Source organism: Odontesthes bonariensis, chromosome 21 (genome assembly GCF_027942865.1).
Source record: "Odontesthes bonariensis isolate fOdoBon6 chromosome 21, fOdoBon6.hap1, whole genome shotgun sequence".
Classification (NCBI taxonomy): domain Eukaryota; kingdom Metazoa; phylum Chordata; class Actinopteri; order Atheriniformes; family Atherinopsidae; genus Odontesthes; species Odontesthes bonariensis.
The window spans coordinates 5,097,601-5,117,072 of NC_134526.1; the positions used below are offsets into that span (position 1 = coordinate 5,097,601).

A 19,472-nucleotide genomic window follows, 5' to 3' on the forward strand; every position below is an offset into this window, starting at 1 on the left:
CTAAAACACAGAAAAACTTTAAAAGTGATGCTTTTATCCTGTAAACGCAGACATAAATCTGCTTTTATCGGTCATAAAGTCCACAGCTCTGTCAGAATATGTCCTCATGCACAGATGTGAATATTCAGATCTTTACGTACCTGTCCGTGTCCGTCTCAGAGTGCAGCTGCACTTCGTTCTGCTGCTTATAAAAACCTCCAGGCTTCAGGAGGAAACTCCTTATAAGGACACCCTGGTTTCACTTTGACATTTGAATAAGTTTCGTTTACAGTAAAAATGTGGCCGATCCAGGTGGAGTTTTCATTTCTGGGCCAGGTACATTTTTTTTTTTAAATTTATTTTCAATAAGAACAAACAAAACATCGACTCATACCACACTAGTTGCACAATTAAATACAAGCAGACCTCACTGCATACATACACATACAAAACATATATATATATAAAATAATAATAACAATAATAATAAATAAATCCAAAGTAAATAAATAAAATGAAATAAAATTGTTACACTCAGTAGTCTTACAGATAAGTATAATCTATTGTTGCTTAAGAAAGTCCATAAAGGGTGCCCACACCTCTTCAAATTCTTGCACTTTACCCCTAATTACATAGGTTAGCTTTTCTAATGTAACACACCTTACCATCTGTCAGGTTGAGGTGGTGAGGAAGGTAGGACACGGATGCGGACTTCAAAAAGGAAACCTTGGTTTATTTAACAAAAAAACGAAGTACTGTACAAACAAAAGGCCCGGCTAAGCCGGATTCAGAAAACGTGACTGTGGAAAACAAACAAAAACACTTGGCATGGCATAGAATAAATAGGTACTTAACTTGGGAAACGTAGGTAGCATGGGTAAGTAGACATGTAGGGAAGACAAGCAAAGATCTGACGACAAGACAGGGGAGACAGGAAACTAAATAACAGGGTATCCCCAGGTTTGACCACATGGAATTTAAGACCTTTTTAAGACTTTTTAAGACCACAAACAATGAAAATTAAGACTGGGGTCGCGACCCTGGGGGGTTCGATCCCCTTTAGGACACAAAACACCACGTACACAAATCAGTTTAAAATATGTTATTTCACAGGTCATGCAGAGCAGTCACTGTACATATTGTGGATAGGTCAAGTAATTGAAAACACAGGTAAAAAAACACATATGCTTAAAGTGTACTTTTGACTACTGTACTTAGTACAAAGTACAATATTTTCGGCGATTTAAAATGCGCTTCATTGCATTGTCATGCGTTTTGTCCCGAATAAATACCGCTAACGAGAGAAGTTGTCCTCCTGTGATTCACCGATTCATACGAGTTTTACAAAGCTGCCGTCAACATTCACCACTGACCTCTCATGTCACAGAAATAAGCCACTAAGCACGCTGTAGCACACCAAAATACATCGCCATTTTCTTTGTAACATAAAGCACTGTTGTCATCTTAGCATTAGTCGGAACTGCTTCAGAACAGCTACGTTAAAGCTACTGTTGTGATCGATAACAAAATGGCATTCCATGTTCATTGCTAGTGCTCGCAAATATATCTGCTATGGCCAAGCTCAGCAAAGAAGGGTTGACGTTCTTGAGCTAGCTTAGCATGTTTTGCGCTCCTCATGTCCAGGGCAAGGTGACCTAATGTTGTAAGTTTGAATTGTTTACGACAGCACTTACATCTCGCCTCCACGTCAGTCTCCGGGGCCGCGAGCAACCAGCTGCTGTATTTTGGATCACTTAGCCATTGCGGGTTGAATTTGCACTTTCCCATCTTCGAAACAACTGACCACCAACTGCCGGGCGGGTTGGCTCACGCGCGCTGTCACTGTCACTGTCACTGTACTCACGAACTGTCAGGCTAGCCGAGACCTGTGTGCTCATGCTCCATATTCACGTTCACGCGCTCTGTTATTCATGTTTGACGTTCATGGGGCTGTGGTTCGTTCACGTTTTCTGCGTTGCTCGTAATTCGCTACAGATCGGTTGAGGGGGAAAAATAGACCAGAGAAATTTAAGACCTATGTATGACATTTTAGACCCGTGACACACATTTAAGACCTTTTTAAGGCCTAAAATCGGGAGAATTTTTTTTAAGACTTTTTTAAGACTTTTAAGACCCCGCGGCTACCCTGAATAAAGGGCTGGGAGTGATTGGAGAGTGAGTGCATCTGGTGACAATGACTAACGGGTGCAGTGAATGAACCAATGACCAGAGTGAGGGGGAAAAACAGTGACAAGACTGAAACTCAAAACCTGGACATGAACTGAACACCTAAAACGTGACACCATCTCTCTAATTCAAGATTGTGTAGAGCAAGGGCGTAATAATGGTGTTGACATTGGTGGGGACATAATTTGCCACTCCACCACCACCTAAGGTTGAGGGACACCTCATTTGTGTGGGGGGTCGGGCAATTTACTGCATTTTAACCAATCCTGGGGTGAATAATGGCAAATCCCATCTGATTCACAACCCACTGCTTTTTTTTTTAATGTAAACCATAATGGCAAGATTGAGAATTGATTTTTTTATGCAAGTCACTCAAGTTTCTGGTGACTTCAACATCATCACAGGCCCAGGCAGACATTGCCACAGTAAGATGTTTTGTTATTACATGTGTTTCTTAAATTTCAGGATCTGTAAGTTGATGAGTTTGGGTGCATTTTGTTTAAAATATTAACTGATGAAGTTTTGAAAGTGCACACTGCAAAGATAAGTGTGAAAAGTGTGAACAATAAAAGTTGAAATGTACAATTTTTGAAAAATGTAGTCAGATGACTGCTTAGCATTAGCAACAATCATTTATTAGCTAGTCTGCACAGTTCCCACAAAAATAAAACACCAGTAGTCAAAAGATTATTAAGGTTCAGCAAACATTTATTAAAAATAAAGACATAAACTGTCACATGAAAAACACTTTTCCACGGCTCACTTTTTCCTGAAAAACTATTAAGTTTGTAGCTTTGAGCCTATTAACTAGCCAAATCTTGTATGAATGAGCCAAATGCATGGCGCCGCCGGTCATTGACGCAGACAAACTGCTGGCATATTTGTTTTATGTTAATGCTATCCAACCTGTCCTGGTGGTTTTCTTTTCCTGCCCGAGTCAGACATGATGACTCCGAGCCAGCGAACAAAAGACCGGTCACCTCATCAGCTGTTTTCCCGCTATCACCGCTTAGCAACCAACCCAGAGTGGTGTAAAAAGAGAGTGGCGACACTCCCATAGACTTCTATAGAAAGAAAGGAATGCGGAAGTCACATGGGTCACAGAGACGCCACAGTTCCAAACAAGGGACGCAGCTCCGTTAACCTCAATTGCTCGTCAAGAACAATTACTGGTAAGTTAATAAAATAACAGCATTTTAAACGTTTTTTACATTTTAAAGCATTATCTATCAGAAGTATACTCTTAGACATCGTTATTTTTACATTTGGTTAGCATGAAATGTCGATGTTAAAAATGGAATGGATTTAGGGACCTAACTTAAAGCTTGGTAACGGAGGCTAACGTGAGGTAATTAACTGATAATTTCACTAAAGTCCGTTAACTTTTTATCATTGTCCATCTGACACCAGAGAACAGACAGACTGAATGACATCTTCTACAGATGGAGTGTTTGGGACAACAGGAGTAGATCCTGGGAACAGACAGTAACATCATGCTCTGTTGAAGGATGTAGATCTGAAGGTAAGCTGGACCGCTGGCATGATTCAGTATAAAGGAAGACGAGGTAGCTGCCCACTGCTAGCGTGCAGGTGTACCCTCTACGATTTAAAATGGTGATATGTGTCTCTGCCGCTCCCAAAAAGAAAAACGTTGATAAAATACATCGTCCGTTTAGTGATCAATGCACATTGTGGGTCAATATTTACTGAAAATTGCGTCGTAAATGTTAAAGTTATCGTTTTTGTGCTCCGTCCCGCTAAAACCCGTTCAAACTGACTGACAGCGCTGTGATGTTTGGAACTCCGGAGGCTCACATGAACCACGTGACAGCCCTAGCGGCGACTTCAAAGCGTGTCGCAACTCTGTATTACTCTATAGCTCTGAACCAACCTAGCAACAACAAGCCAGGCATAGAGCTACAGAAGGTGAGCCAATCACAGATAGCAAGGCTGTCCCCACCAATGACACGCCGTCTTTGAGGAAAGGAACTGCAGAAGGGGAAAATTAACCCTTTGTTTCCCGAACGCTGTGCAATTTCCCATTCAAAATTGGTATGGACACGTCCATAGCGTCCATACGCAATTTTACGCCCGTAGTGTAGAGGATACTTCAATCTCTCTCCAAGATAGAGCAACCATCCTCCTGGCCTGCAGGAGGCCAAAGTTGATCAGAGTCTTATACTTAGAGTTAACAGAAAAGCATGATGGATATATACCTAGAATACAAAGTTTTGCTACGCAGGGTACCTGGATACCTGTGACTTTACTTAGAGTGTGGACAACCATTTTCCAAAAAGATCCCAGCTTAGGACCTTCCCATACACAATGAATCAAAGTACCTTTCTCCGTCAAACATTTCACACACGTATCTGGAACGTCAGGGGACCATTTATTGAGTTTCTCAGGGGTTATGTATGTCCTCATTAACCACTTGTGTTGTAGCGGCTTCATTCGAGTATTAATGGTTTGTGATTGAGCTTTTAAAGCGATACAATGTAACTTCTCAAAAAGCCCACTCTGGAGCTCCCCCTACAGGCTTGGAGGTAATGTACGGTTACACTGTCGTAAATACAACACCCTTTCACTTTCACTTTTGTTGACGAACCGACGAGGAGTCAGAAGGTGCAAGCTATGTCGACCGAGAAGGTAAGAGTAATCAAATGTACCTGGGAGCGTGAGAGGGGTCTATTTGTTTTTGCGGTAGGTGTGCCAGAAAGCAAGTCGACGTACTTCCGCTCAGCTCCCGGGCCGCTCCAGCAAAGTTACATAGCGCAGTTTTTCCAACTCAGACCCCCGAAGGGCATAGGAGACAGGCCAATCGTAATATTAAAACTCATTCTAGCCGCACAATTTTTTTCAAGCTGTTATTTTAAGGTAGAAATGTTACATAGTATTGATTTAAACAAGCTGTCGCCCACTCAGCTTCTTCAATATCTTCCTTAATATCTAAACTCCATGCCCTCCTCCTGTCATGACTAGATTCCTCATCATGCATTGTGCCAGGTACATTTAATGTTTCCTCTGTTGGACCAGTTTCACAGGTTTTACAGATGCTCGTGTTCAACCGCTGAAGTAAAACAATGAATCAGATGCGTCACCACTAACAGCCGTCCTGTTCAATCACATTCCTGAAAGACTTCGGGTTTAAGTTTCATTTCCACAACACGAAGAAGCTTCGAGGAAAAGCTCTTAAAGTTAACCATCAGGTCTCTGAGGTTCATGCCAACTGAGCTGTTTTACACAAGGTTGTTATCAATGATAAACGTCTCGATCCTCCATCTGATGCATCTGCTCTTTAACATCAGAACATGATGGCGATCCATCCATCATCTTCCGCTTCTCCGGGGATCGGGTCGGGGGGGCAGCAGCTTGAGCAGAGCTTCCTCCAGCTCTTCTGGGGGACCCCGAGGCGTTCCCAGGCCAGCTGAGAGATATGGGCTGTGTTCGAAACCGCATACTACATACTACATACATACTACATACTACATACATACTACATACTACATACTGCATACTACCTACTGCATACTGCATACTGCATACTACATACTACATACATACTACATACTACATACATACTACATACTACATACTGCATACTACCTACTGCATACTGCATACTGCATACTACATACTACATACATACTACATACTACATACATACTACATACTACATACTGCATACTACATACTGCATACTGCATACTACATACTGCATACTGCATACTCATCGATCAGACAGTATGCAGAGCGTTTACCCACAATGCATTTCGCTCCTGCCCGAGCCGAAATCAGCCGGCCTGAAGCTGATTTCCCTTAAGCTATAAACTCTGTAAACTTTAGCAACATTTGAAACATTTTCAGGTGAGAAAGTAGTCGTTTAGATCCCCAACGTGTTGAAAACCTGACAAAATACCGGCTGTTTATAATTTTGTTCCCACGAATTCGGCGCTACTAAAGCTAGCCGCAGTGAGCAACGCACTTCCGGTTATTTTCACAAAATAAAATACCCGTTGCCTTTTATCATAGGGAAAGCCATTACCATACAATTGGTGCTTTTGTTTTGAAAACAGGAAGTGAACCTACCCTCGTTGTAGCTAGCTTGAAACTGCCGTTTTGACAGGAAATGCCGATTGGCGACGTCACGTTACTTTGCATCTTGGGTAGTTTGAGTATGAGTAGTAACCTCATGATGCATACCCAACATTTCAGAGAATCTAGTATGCATCCGGGGAAAAAAGTCAGTATGAGTAGTAGGTGAAGTATGCGGTTTCCTACACAGCCATAGTCTCTCCAGCGTGTTCTGGTTCTGCCCTCCTCCCATTGGGATGGGCCCGGAACACCTCACCAGGGAGGCGTCCAGGAGGCATCGCCTAATGATGGCGATCTAATTTGTTTAAAGCTGACCTTTTTTATGCTCTTTTTCTACAGTTTGACACAATTTTCTGAGGTGTTATTGAGATGTTTGAGACAGACTTTGGTCAAAATACCTGTTGGTTTAAGCACAGTGGCTCTCTGTCTCAGTCCTGTTTTCACAGCTGTTTAACAGTCTGTTTTGATGGGTGCAAACTTACAAAAAAAAAAAAGGGCCCAACTCCACCCCTTTTGGTGAGGTCAGAAGCTACTTATTTAGCTGTAAGTTAGCAGCAGGTGCTAGCAAACAATGCTTTCTCACCAACAGTGATGGACCAAGCCGGAGATGCACGCAGCGTAACTCGTAGTGATGCATGTGTACCGTTAATTACTGCGTTTAAACATTTTGGATATATCAACCTGATTAAACAGTTGTACTCTGAGACCTACATCTTTATAAGAAACATGCCGATACTGTAACGTTAGCACATCGAGAGTGAGGAGAGGACCGGTGTTGTGTTGGAAACACACCTTATCCACACAGCTGCAGACCGAAGTGCAGACCGAGCAGTAAACACCGTAACAGGCGCGGCTGTCGGCAGCAGGCAGTGATACGAAGGGAGAGAAAATAGGGCCACGAGATTGTGAGGTCTGACTTTTTCCTGGAGCTTTATTTTTTTAAACCCCAGCCAACTAGCCGGACTACCTTCATCAACACCAAAACGAGGCTGGAACTCTGCTCACAGGACGCAGCAGGGGGTAAGAAGATGTTCATAAATGATGTTGCTGATATGGGATGTCACACAGCTTCATGTCAAAAGAGGCGAACTATCCCTTTAAAGTGAGAACGATCTGGCGAAGACTGTTTGTTCCTGCAGCTCCTATAAGCGACTCATATGCCCTGTTTCCACTATGCAGTCCGGTACGGGTCGGTTCAGAACAGTTCGCTTATTTCAGTGTTTCCACTCCCACCAAAGCGTACCGTTACCATGGAACCCGTTACCATGGAACCCGGTACCATGTCTGTAACCCGGTACCATGGAACCCGGTACCATGGAACCCGTTACCATGGAACCCGGTACCATGTCTGTAACCCTTCTGCTTGGGGTACCGAGCACACAGGACCGGTTCCAGGCTCTACTCTGATGGTAGATAAGGAACAGGTGTGGTAGCAGGAACAATCAAGTCTCCGCCCCAGACTTTCAGAAGACCTGCCCAGCCCCGCCTAGAACTCATAAACACAGCCAGAGATGATCATGACATTTTGTTGTCATTGTACATATTGTACAATGACAACTTAAGGTTACATAAGATGGTGCATCTTTGTAATCATTTTGTGACTTTTATTATTATTATTATTATTATTATTATTAGTCTTTTTGCACATTGATGTGTGTACTGCTGACATTTTGTTTTATGTGATAATTTTGTGGGTTTTTTTCTGGTCATTTTTGTACATTTTTAAGGTTGAGTTGTGTGTTTGTTGATTTATTCTTGTTCTTGATGTTTCTGGTTGGGCTGCACGGTGATGAAGGATTGTCCTCGTTATGCAGTCAGAAGAAATGGTTTATAAATCGACCTCATCAAAGAAGTGGAAACACGAGGAGATGAGGAGCAAATGCAGAAAGTTGCTTGTTTTCTCCTTGACAAATAATTTATTCTCCTTATAAAGATGCAAATAGATGCTAAATAGTTGGTGGAAAGCGTTTGAGATGTTTGCAATCTCCAACTTGACCACTAGATGGCAGTAATTATCACACACTCACACTCTAAAGTTCTGTTTTACCAATTTGAATTCATTTTGAAAGTCACATAACTAACAGAAAAACGTTCAATGAGGTTGTTTTATTGTGTCAATGAAGATCATCCACCAATTAAATTTATTTGTGATGACGTGTTTTCAAACTGGTTGAATACTTTTTCAGTTTAGTTCTGGTATGACAAAACATTTTGGAAAAAAACAGAAATGTCTATTTTCTGATTATTTCAGCAGTTTTATGGATTTATCAGGACATAATCAAACCACCAGCTTTAGTGAGGTCCAGCAGGACATCACACACACACACACACACACACACACACAGGAGGTTAATCCGGGCTCCAGAAACACCTCCGGCCCTGCAGTGCCTCATTTAAATGAGAAAATAAATGTTTTCCTCAACTGTTGACTCGTTAATAGCCACATGAGGGCCTCTGCGTCCTCCCTGCCGCCTCCAAACCTCCATCCTCATTCCGAGCTGGTGCCAGATTCCCTCCTCCTCTTCCTCCCTCCCTCCTCCTGTCTGCCTGCCTGTAGACCCTCTCAGGCCGCGGAGGGGAGCATTCACACCCCGCTGTCTGCGCTTAGCGGACGGGGCTCGCAGTGTCGGAGTGAACCGGAGGGAGGGAGGATGAACGGGAACCCGTGCGCCCGCAGGCTGGCGCGGCGCTCCCGGTCCGCCCTGCTGGTCGCCGCTCTGGCCGTCCTGGTGGTCCAGACTCTGATCGTGTGGAACTTCAGCAGCCTGGACTCTGCCGGCCGGGACGGAGGAGCCAGAAGCCGGGAGAAGCGAGAGGAACGGACCGCGGGGCTCAACAAAGCCGACACGGAGCACCCGCGGAGGGGGCTGCTGAGGAAGGGCGACCCGCCGCCGCTGCACGGGAAGGTGGCCGTCCGGCACAGGCTGCAGGCGGTGGGTTTGCATGATGTGTGTGGCTTTAATCTGATGTTTACACGCGTGTTTCGGGTGGAAATGTGTTCCGGAGGGGAGCCGCATGGCAGCCGCGGGGAGGATGCTGCTGCGCGGCTGCAGCGGCTGCAGCTGCCGCCTGTTGTTCCGGCATTTGCATCAGCAGACACCGGGAGACGTGTCGGTAGGCCGGGCTGCGTTTCAGAATCACAAATCAGCTTATTTATGGTGTGGATGAGCGGCCACTCAGCCGGGAAAAAAAAAAAAAACACATCTCAGCCTCATTTTGTCACGAACTGTGGTTTTTATTCAGGGTGAAAACAGCTGCTGGATTTTTCATTTAGGGAGGACTGACAGAAAAACGCTGATTTCTGCCTGTTTTTTAGGGATAATGTGCACAATTCAATCAGGAATGACGCTTTGAGTGTGAGAGGGAGCACATAAGCAGCCTCATTGTTCCCAGAATGAGTTACTTTCAGGGGTAAAAGGCTTTTAGTTTGTGATTTTAGGGGTTTTCTTGGTAAAATCACGACACCTTTGTGACACTTGAGGAAATTATAAGGTCCAAAATCTGTTTGTGTGGATGCAAACTGGTCTCCTGTGACAGATGACATTTACATTTATGAGGAAAACTCTTCTTTTTTTGTGTTTTTCCACATTCTGGCTGGATTTGATCGTCTCCATCACTCATCACGTGTGATACGCTGTAGATTCCTGTGTTTTTATGAAAAGAAAAGCAGGTCGGGATCCAGGTGTTCTGCTGTTGTTTAGACATGAACTGACTGTACGAGCTTCTGTGTGAACATGAGGGGGAAAGGTGTGCAGCACTGCAGGGATCCTCTTTCATTAGATTTTAGTGGACGCCCTGTGATCTTCCCTCTGTTGGCCCTGACAGTTACAACCGGGGAGATTCATGCCAGCTCTTATTATAGGACCGGGGTTTGGGAGGCGGAGGAAAGACGGGATGAAATGAAACAAAGTCGGCAGTGAAGAAGAGTTATGGGAAGACGTGGAATGAGCAGGGAAATCCCTCTTTATCAGCCCGTGAGGAAGTTTTTTGGAATAACTTTTTATTTTGATGTGTTGAAACTGTTTGAATGAGAATGTGGGGTTCAGACTGTTCTATATGGGAGGGTTTGTTTTATCGTGGTCATTGGACAGAAGACTTCAGCTTCGGTTCAGGGAAATTCTGGTTAAATTTTTTGTTAGAAAAACACCTTTTTCGTATTTTAAAAGAAAACTAATCTCACCCTTTAACGTCCACACGACTGATAATAATCAGAATCGATGCTTTCTGTGACACTTTATGGGAAAAATTAGGGCTGGGCGAGTTAACTCGTTATTATCTCGTTGACTCGTTAATTATTTAAAATATAAAATATTTTATCGCACATTAACACAGGTTTTATTATTTATTTTATTATTGTAAAAGTCTGTTTCTCACAGGCCTTTATTCTGTAAAAGTCTGTTGCTGTCTGCTGTGGAACAGGAAAAGAAAGTAATCGGCGGATCCACCAAACCTGGAGAAGGGTACGGAACTTTTACTCGGCCATTTTCATTTTAAAGTTCTTCCAGACGGCGGAGTCGACAGAACCAAAGTCATCTGTAAACACTGCCAAGTTGAATTGTCTTCTCAGCGTAGTAGTTCCAGTCTAAAATATCACTTAAAGGCAAAACACACAACTGATAGCAGCAAGTCATTCAAGGAAACAGACAGTGGAGCGAGGCTTCTACATAAAAACTACAGAAAGATGCTGATGTTAAAAGTGTGTTTGCACAACAAATGTTATGGCACTTTCATTCATATGGCAGCACATTTAAAATAAAGCTAAATGCTAAAAGCTATACGCTACTTTTGGATTCATTTTTGCATTTTGCGTACAAATGCGATTAATCGTGATTAATCAGGGAAATCATGTGATTAATTAGATTAAACATTTTAATCGTTGCCCAGCCCTAGTAAAAATACGACAATTTAAAAATTCTTTGAGCATTAAATACCTAAACTTGGTTTCAGAGATGGTTTTGTCAGGTTCACAGAGTATAGTCGATGAAAACGTGCTCGACCTTCATTTATTTTGGGGAAAGTGTGTTATTATTTGGCTGCCGGTGCGTGAGGTCGTTCCCTGAAGCGAAAGCGTGTTGTGTTGGGCTGGACATCAGCGTTAAAGTGCGGTATTTCACCCTCTGGGTGGTCCAGGAATGTAAATAACTGAGGTTTATGTACTTCAAAACGAGTCAGAAGCATAGTTTCAAGGTTTAAAACTTCTCTAATGTCGCTTTAAAATCTTATGTCTTAAAAGACTGTTCGTGGTCATTGAAAGTCAGCGGTGACCCAACTGAGGTTCCTGCTGCCATTTTCTTTGTCTTATATGATGAGAAATTAAATATCTTCAGGTCTTGAACCTGCTGGGACAAACAGTTGTTGGAAACAATCAGGGTGAGGAGGAGTTTAACAAAAAAATGGATAAAGTTGATGAAGTTTAGATTGTCCTTAAGAGCCGTTAGAGTCAGACATGCAGAGGAAATATTTAGTGCTTTATATCAAATAAATACATTAAATCGGAAATATTTGATGGTTTTCTTCGTGTTCTGGCTTATTCAGCTGAATGCTTTGGAGTGGTATTTTATTGGAGTGAATTATCCATCTTCTCAAGGTTTAAAGTGAAGTGAAATTCATGAAAGCAGAACTTTACTTTTAATATTTTTACTGAACTTATCTGAAGGTTCTTTATTGCTTGTAAGTGTCTCAAACTGAGGTTTGGAGTCGGTGGGCGAGCGGCAGGGTGAACCACTGGAAAGAGAGTAATTAAAATAAATAAATTGTGTTTCTTTGACCGAACAGATAGTGAAGTAATCAGATTACTTTTTGTCAGACAGATACCCCGGGGCGTTCAGGGCCACCTGACGGTCTGCTGTCATAAACTGCATGTGTGCGGGTGTGTTTATGGGCAGGAAGAAGCGTCCCATTTCCAATAAACGGTCATTTGAAGGAGCTCAATAAAAAAGTGGAACACCCCCCACATAAACACATCATGTGTGGACTTGTAGCTCTGTGAGGACCGGGCGACTTGGTTCTTCATGTGAGGGTGACGGCCCGGTTTTAGTTAATTTCTGTAGTTTTATGCATCAGGACGTAATTTAAAACAGCATCTGGTTCTTATCAGGTGTTAAAATGAAGTTTTATTGGACTGAAAGTGAGTCAGCCCTCCACCACCGTGCTTGGCAGCTGGTGTGAGGTGTTTGTGCTGATGTGCTGTGTTTGGTTTCCTCCAAACGTGCTGCTGTGCATTATGAGCAAACATCTCCACTTTGGTCTGTCCAAAGGACATTGGGCCTCATGCAAGAAGCGTTCGTACGCACAGATTTGTTCTTAAATCGTCCGTACGAGTGATTGAAGAGAATTTGCGCATTCACCAATCTTTTCGTATTTTACGTTTTCTTTCAGGTCAGAACAGAATTTACGAGTGATCCAGAGCTGTCGTAGGAGTTTCGTAAAATAGTCCGCTGTTATTCCAATCAAGTTTGCTTGACTAATGGATTGTATATTTAATTACTTTGAAGAAAACATAAATAAATATACATTATACCCCATAATTATGCTGACATTATTTTGTTTGACTTAAATTGTGCACTAATTGAAGGTTCATTTGAGTCTGTAACGGGAAGCGCAGCGGCTGTCTTGCTACTTTTGGATTCCTTAGTGCATCAGAGACCGTGTGGAGACAGACGAATGGCTGACATCGCGATTAAGATTCCCAAGGACTGTGCTGCTACAAATATGCAGCTTGCTAGAGCCACAACTCCAGAGAAAAACACGCCGATCAAACCCAGTTCCACCACACGCACAGGTCCTCACCACCCTTGGATTTTTGGCCACGGGAACCTTTCAGAGGGAGACTGGAGACAGATCGGGGGTGTCCCAGTCCTCTGTGAGTCGTGCGCTCCCCTTGGTCATCAAAACTCTCATCAGTTTATCACCCATGGTACATCAGATTCCCATACACCGCTGTCCAACAAGTACAAATTAAGAGGGACTTTCATCCTGTGGCTGGACTGCCAATCATAATCGGAGCACGAGACACATATACGCATCAAAGCACCCGTGCTGCTGTGGAGCGCACTGAGCTGAAGGCCAGGTGGGTGTGTCTCAATACCTCGTTCATGGCGCAATATTGCCATGAACGAGGGTCTCCTACTACCTGAACCAGCCCAGGCAGACCATAAGCTGTGGTGCCAGAAGACCCCCCTCATGGACCACCCCATCAAAGTGCCATCATGATGAGGCAACAACTGATTGCACGGCTTTAGTTGCAGTCATCGAGCGCCTGCCCATGGCGAGATGTTTTTTTTTAAGCCATTTTCATATCAAACCGTTTCTTTTTTATTTCGGTGACATGGTATTAACAGCACTCGTAATTGCTTCCCATTTCTTCGGTTTAGCAGGTCCCGTAATCCCACTGCTGACACTGCTAAAAATGACATATTTGAATCTGACGTGGCGTGTTCGTACGAGACCTTCTTACGAAAAAAGTGAGAGAAATTTAGAATAAAAATACGAAAATGTTCTTGCATGAGGCCCATTGTTCCAGAAGTCTTGTGGTTTGTTCAGATGCAGCTTTGCAAAGCTAAGCTGTGCTGCCATGTTCTTTTTAGAGAGAAGAGGCCTTTAACCTTTAACATGCTGACTGAGGCCCGCAGAGTCTGAGATGTAGCCCTTGGGTTTCTGTTTCTGTTTCTGTAAACACACTGAAACACACACACACACACCTGTAAACACACACACACACACACACACACACACACACACACACCTGTAAACACACTGAAACACACACACACACACCTGTAAACACACTGAAACACACACACACACACCTGTAAACACACACACACACACACACACACACACCTGTAAACACACTAAAACACACACACACACCTGTAAACACACTGAAACACACACACACACCTGTAAACACACCTGTAAACACACTGAAACACACACACACAGCTGTAAACTCACACACACACACAGCTGTAAACTCACTCACACACACACCTGTAAACACACCTGTAAACACACTGAAACACACACACCTGTAAACACACACACACACACACCTGTAAACACACACACCTGTAAACACACACACACACACACCTGTAAACACACACACCTGTAAACACACTAAAACACACACACACACACACACACAGCTGTAAACACACTAAAACACACACACACCTGTAAACAGATAACAGTAGAAAGCCTATAAATGAAAGTTTTACGTGTTAAACAGAGGAACTCACCAGAGTACCAACAGATAAATATGAAATGCGTGACTTCAGAACAGTAGGAACAGGGATTTATCTCTGGAATAATGTAACTGTATTATTAGCGATTTGTCTCCACGCGCTGCTATAAAAACCTGAAAGCTGCTTTATGTTTTTTCTATTTTCTTTGAGATAATTCTTACTAAATCTGGCATAAATGGACTGAAATCCCTGCTGTAATCCCTGATTGTTCTGCGGGCGCCTGGTTGTTTCCGCCAGGATTCACAGCAGCATCCTGACCTTTATGATACTCCATTTAGCTTTCACTGTGTCCATCTGCCTCTGTTTTTCCTTTGTCTTCAGCTCTTTAACTTCTGCTCTAATTCTGCTGCTGTTTCTGAGCATTTTCTCTGGTTTAAAGATGAAATCAGGGACGATCATCCCCTTCCTGTTTAACTCTTTATGAGCACAGTGATGTTCACCTGAAGCGGCTGCAGGAACCACGAGTAAATCCTGGTTTTCCCTGAGTATCCTGAGACGTTTTAATCGCCACCAGTGTTGGAAAAAATGCTCCACATCCACATTTTCCACCTCCTCCATGTCTGCTTTGTTTGTTAGGACTCTCTGTTTAGTACTGATTTTCAGTTAATGAGCAGCTTTCTGATGTTTCAACAACCTTCTAACATCATCCTCTATTAGGAGCGCCATTACACCAGAAAACTGCCAACTGTAACACTACCAATAAGGCTCCAGCAGGCATGATTAAACTTTTAATTAATGGATAAAGATGGCAGTTAATCACTATTAAGTTCGGCCCTGTAATTCCTCTTTTAAAATCAAATTCATGTTCACACTGGAGTTTACAGGGTTGCTAAATGCCCCATCTGTTATTGCCTCACCGTCTCCTGAACATAGAGGTTTCATGGTGGTTAACGAAGGCTGTTTTCACTGCCCACAGATGTGCAAACAGACCCACACAAGAGTTCCCTGCAGGCGTAAACAGATGCAATGAAAGAACTCTTTATTACTGAAAATGTGTTTTCTTTCTCTTTCTGTCACTTTTAACACTTTTTATAACTGCTGCCCAAAGAGAAACAGCCTCTCCCCTCTCTCACTGTTGCCCAATCCGGTCATCTACATCACATGAACACATTCGGAGTCACAAAATGAGTCAATCTACATCACATGAACACATTCAGAGTCACAAAATGAGTCAATCTACATCACATGAACACATTCAGAGTCACAAAATGAGTCAATCTACATCACATGAACACATTCGGAGTCACAAAATGAGTCAATCTACATCACATGAACACATTCAGAGTCACAAAATGAGTCAATCTACATCACATGAACACATTCAGTCACAAAATGAGTCAATCTACATCACATGAACACATTCAGAGTCACAAAATGAGTCAATCTACATCACATGAACACATTCAGTCAGAAAATGAGTCAATCTACATCACATGAACACATTCAGTCTCACAAAATGAATCAATCTACATCACATGAACACATTCAGAGTCACAAAATGAGTCAATCTACATCACATGAACACATTCAGAGTCACAAAATGAGTCAATCTACATCACATGAACACATTCAGAGTCACAAAATGAGTCAATCTACATCACATGAACACATTCGGAGTCACAAAATGAGTCAATCTACATCACATGAACACATTCAGAGTCACAAAATGAGTCAATCTACATCACATGAACACATTCAGTCACAAAATGAGTCAATCTACATCACATGAACACATTCAGAGTCACAAAATGAGTCAATCTACATCACATGAACACATTCAGTCAGAAAATGAGTCAATCTACATCACATGAACACATTCAGTCTCACAAAATGAATCAATCTACATCACATGAACACATTCAGAGTCACAAAATGAGTCAATCTACATCACATGAACACATTCAGAGTCACAAAATGAGTCAATCTACATCACATGAACACATTCAGTCACAAAATGAGTCAATCTACATCACATGACCACATTCAGTCACAAAATGAGTCAATCTACATCACATGAACACATTTAGAGTCAGAAAATGAGTCAATCTACATCACATGAACACATTCAGTCACAAAATGAGTCAATCTACATCACATGAACACATTCAGTCACAAAATGAGTCAATCTACATCACATGACCACATTCAGTCACAAAATGAGTGGATCTACATCACATGAACACATTTAGTCAGAAAATGAGTCAATCTACATCACATGAACACATTTAGAGTCAGAAAATGAGTCGATCTACATCACATGAACACATTTAGTCAGAAAATGAGTCGATCTACATCACATGAACACATTTAGTCAGAAAATGAGTCAATCTACATCACATGAACACATTTAGAGTCACGAAATGAGTCAATCTACATCACATGAACACATTTAGAGTCACGAAATGAGTCAATCTACATCACATGAACACATTCAGTCACAAAATGAGTCAATCTACATCACATGAACACATTCAGTCACAAAATGAGTCAATCTACATCACATGAACACATTCAGTCACAAAATGAGTGGATCTACATCACATGAACACATTTAGAGTCACAAAATGAGTCAATCTACATCACATGAACACATTCAGTCACAAAATGAGTCAATCTACATCACATGAATACATTTAGAGTCACAAAATGAGTCAATCTACATCACATGAACACATTCAGTCACAAAATGAGTCAATCTACATCACATGACCACATTCAGTCACAAAATGAGTGGATCTACATCACATGAACACATTTAGAGTCAGAAAATGAGTCAATCTACATCACATGAACACATTCAGAGTCAGAAAATGAGTCGATCTACATCACATGAACACATTTAGTCACAAAATGAGTCAATCTACATCACATGAACACATTCAGAGTCACAAAATGAGTCAATCTACATCACATGAACACATTCAGTCACAAAATGAGTCAATCTACATCACATGACCACATTCAGTCACAAAATGAGTCAATCTACATCACATGACCACATTTAGAGTCAGAAAATGAGTCAATCTACATCACATGAACACATTCAGTCACAAAATGAGTCAATCTACATCACATGAACACATTCAGTCACAAAATGAGTCAATCTACATCACATGACCACATTCAGTCACAAAATGAGTGGATCTACATCACATGAACACATTTAGAGTCAGAAAATGAGTCAATCTACATCACATGAACACATTCAGTCACAAAATGAGTCAATCTACATCACATGAACACATTTAGAGTCAGAAAATGAGTCAATCTACATCACATGAACACATTCAGTCACAAAATGAGTCAATCTACATCACATGAACACATTCAGTCACAAAATGAGTCAATCTACATCACATGAACACATTCAGTCACAAAATGAGTCAATCTACATCACATGAACACATTCAGAGTCACAAAATGAGTCAATCTACATCACATGAACACATTTAGAGTCAGAAAATGAGTCAATCTACATCACATGAACACATTCAGTCACAAAATGAGTCAATCTACATCACATGACCACATTCAGTCACAAAATGAGTGGATCTACATCACATGAACACATTTAGAGTCAGAAAATGAGTCAATCTACATCACATGAACACATTCAGTCACAAAATGAGTCAATCTACATCACATGAACACATTTAGAGTCAGAAAATGAGTCAATCTACATCACATGAACACATTCAGTCACAAAATGAGTCAATCTACATCACATGAACACATTCAGTCACAAAATGAGTCAATCTACATCACATGACCACATTCAGTCACAAAATGAGTGGATCTACATCACATGAACACATTTAGAGTCAGAAAATGAGTCAATCTACATCACATGAACACATTTAGAGTCAGAAAATGAGTCAATCTACATCACATGAACACATTCAGTCACAAAATGAGTGGATCTACATCACATGAACACATTCAGAGTCACAAAATGAGTCAATCTACATCACATGAACACATTCAGAGTCACAAAATGAGTCAATCTACATCACATGAACACATTTAGAGTCAGAAAATGAGTCGATCTACATCACATGAACACATTTAGTCAGAAAATGAGTCAATCTACATCACATGAACACATTCAGTCACAAAATGAGTCAATCTACATCACATGAACACATTTAGAGTCAGAAAATGAGTCGATCTACATCACATGAACACATTTAGTCAGAAAATGAGTCAATCTACATCACATGAACACATTCAGTCACAAAATGAGTCAATCTACATCACATGAACACATTTAGAGTCAGAAAATGAGTCAATCTACATCACATGAACACATTCAGTCACAAAATGAGTCAATCTACATCACATGAACACATTTAGAGTCAGAAAATGAGTCAATCTACATCACATGAACACATTCAGTCACAAAATGAGTCAATCTACATCACATGAACACATTCAGTCACAAAATGAGTCAATCTACATCACATGACCACATTCAGTCACAAAATGAGTGGATCTACATCACATGAACACATTTAGAGTCAGAAAATGAGTCAATCTACATCACATGAACACATTCAGAGTCACAAAATGAGTCAATCTACATCACATGAACACATTTAGAGTCAGAAAATGAGTCGATCTACATCACATGAACACATTTAGTCAGAAAATGAGTCAATCTACATCACATGAACACATTCAGTCACAAAATGAGTGGATCTACATCACATGAACACATTCAGTCTCACAAAATGAGTCAATCTACATCACATGAACACATTCAGAGTCACAAAATGAGTCAATCTACATCACATGAACACATTTAGAGTCACAAAATGAGTCAATCTACATCACATGAACACATTCAGTCAGAAAATGAGTCAATCTACATCACATGAACACATTCAGTCACAAAATGAGTCAATCTACATCACATGAACACATTCAGTCACAAAATGAGTCAATCTACATCACATGAACACATTC

At 41.5% G+C, this 19,472-nt stretch overlaps 1 protein-coding gene across 1 annotated transcript in view; it reads left to right on the top strand.

The window, feature by feature from the left end:
• Nucleotides 1-8,756: 8,756 nt before the first annotated feature.
• Nucleotides 8,757-19,472, top strand: part of LOC142371771 (xylosyltransferase 1-like) — a 66,634-nt gene continuing 55,918 nt past the window's right edge. Inside the window, exon 1 of the mRNA XM_075454507.1 lies at nucleotides 8,757-9,191. Within this exon, the coding sequence (XP_075310622.1) occupies nucleotides 8,910-9,191 (282 nt within the window). The 5' untranslated portion in view covers nucleotides 8,757-8,909. The remainder of the gene's footprint in view (nucleotides 9,192-19,472) is intronic.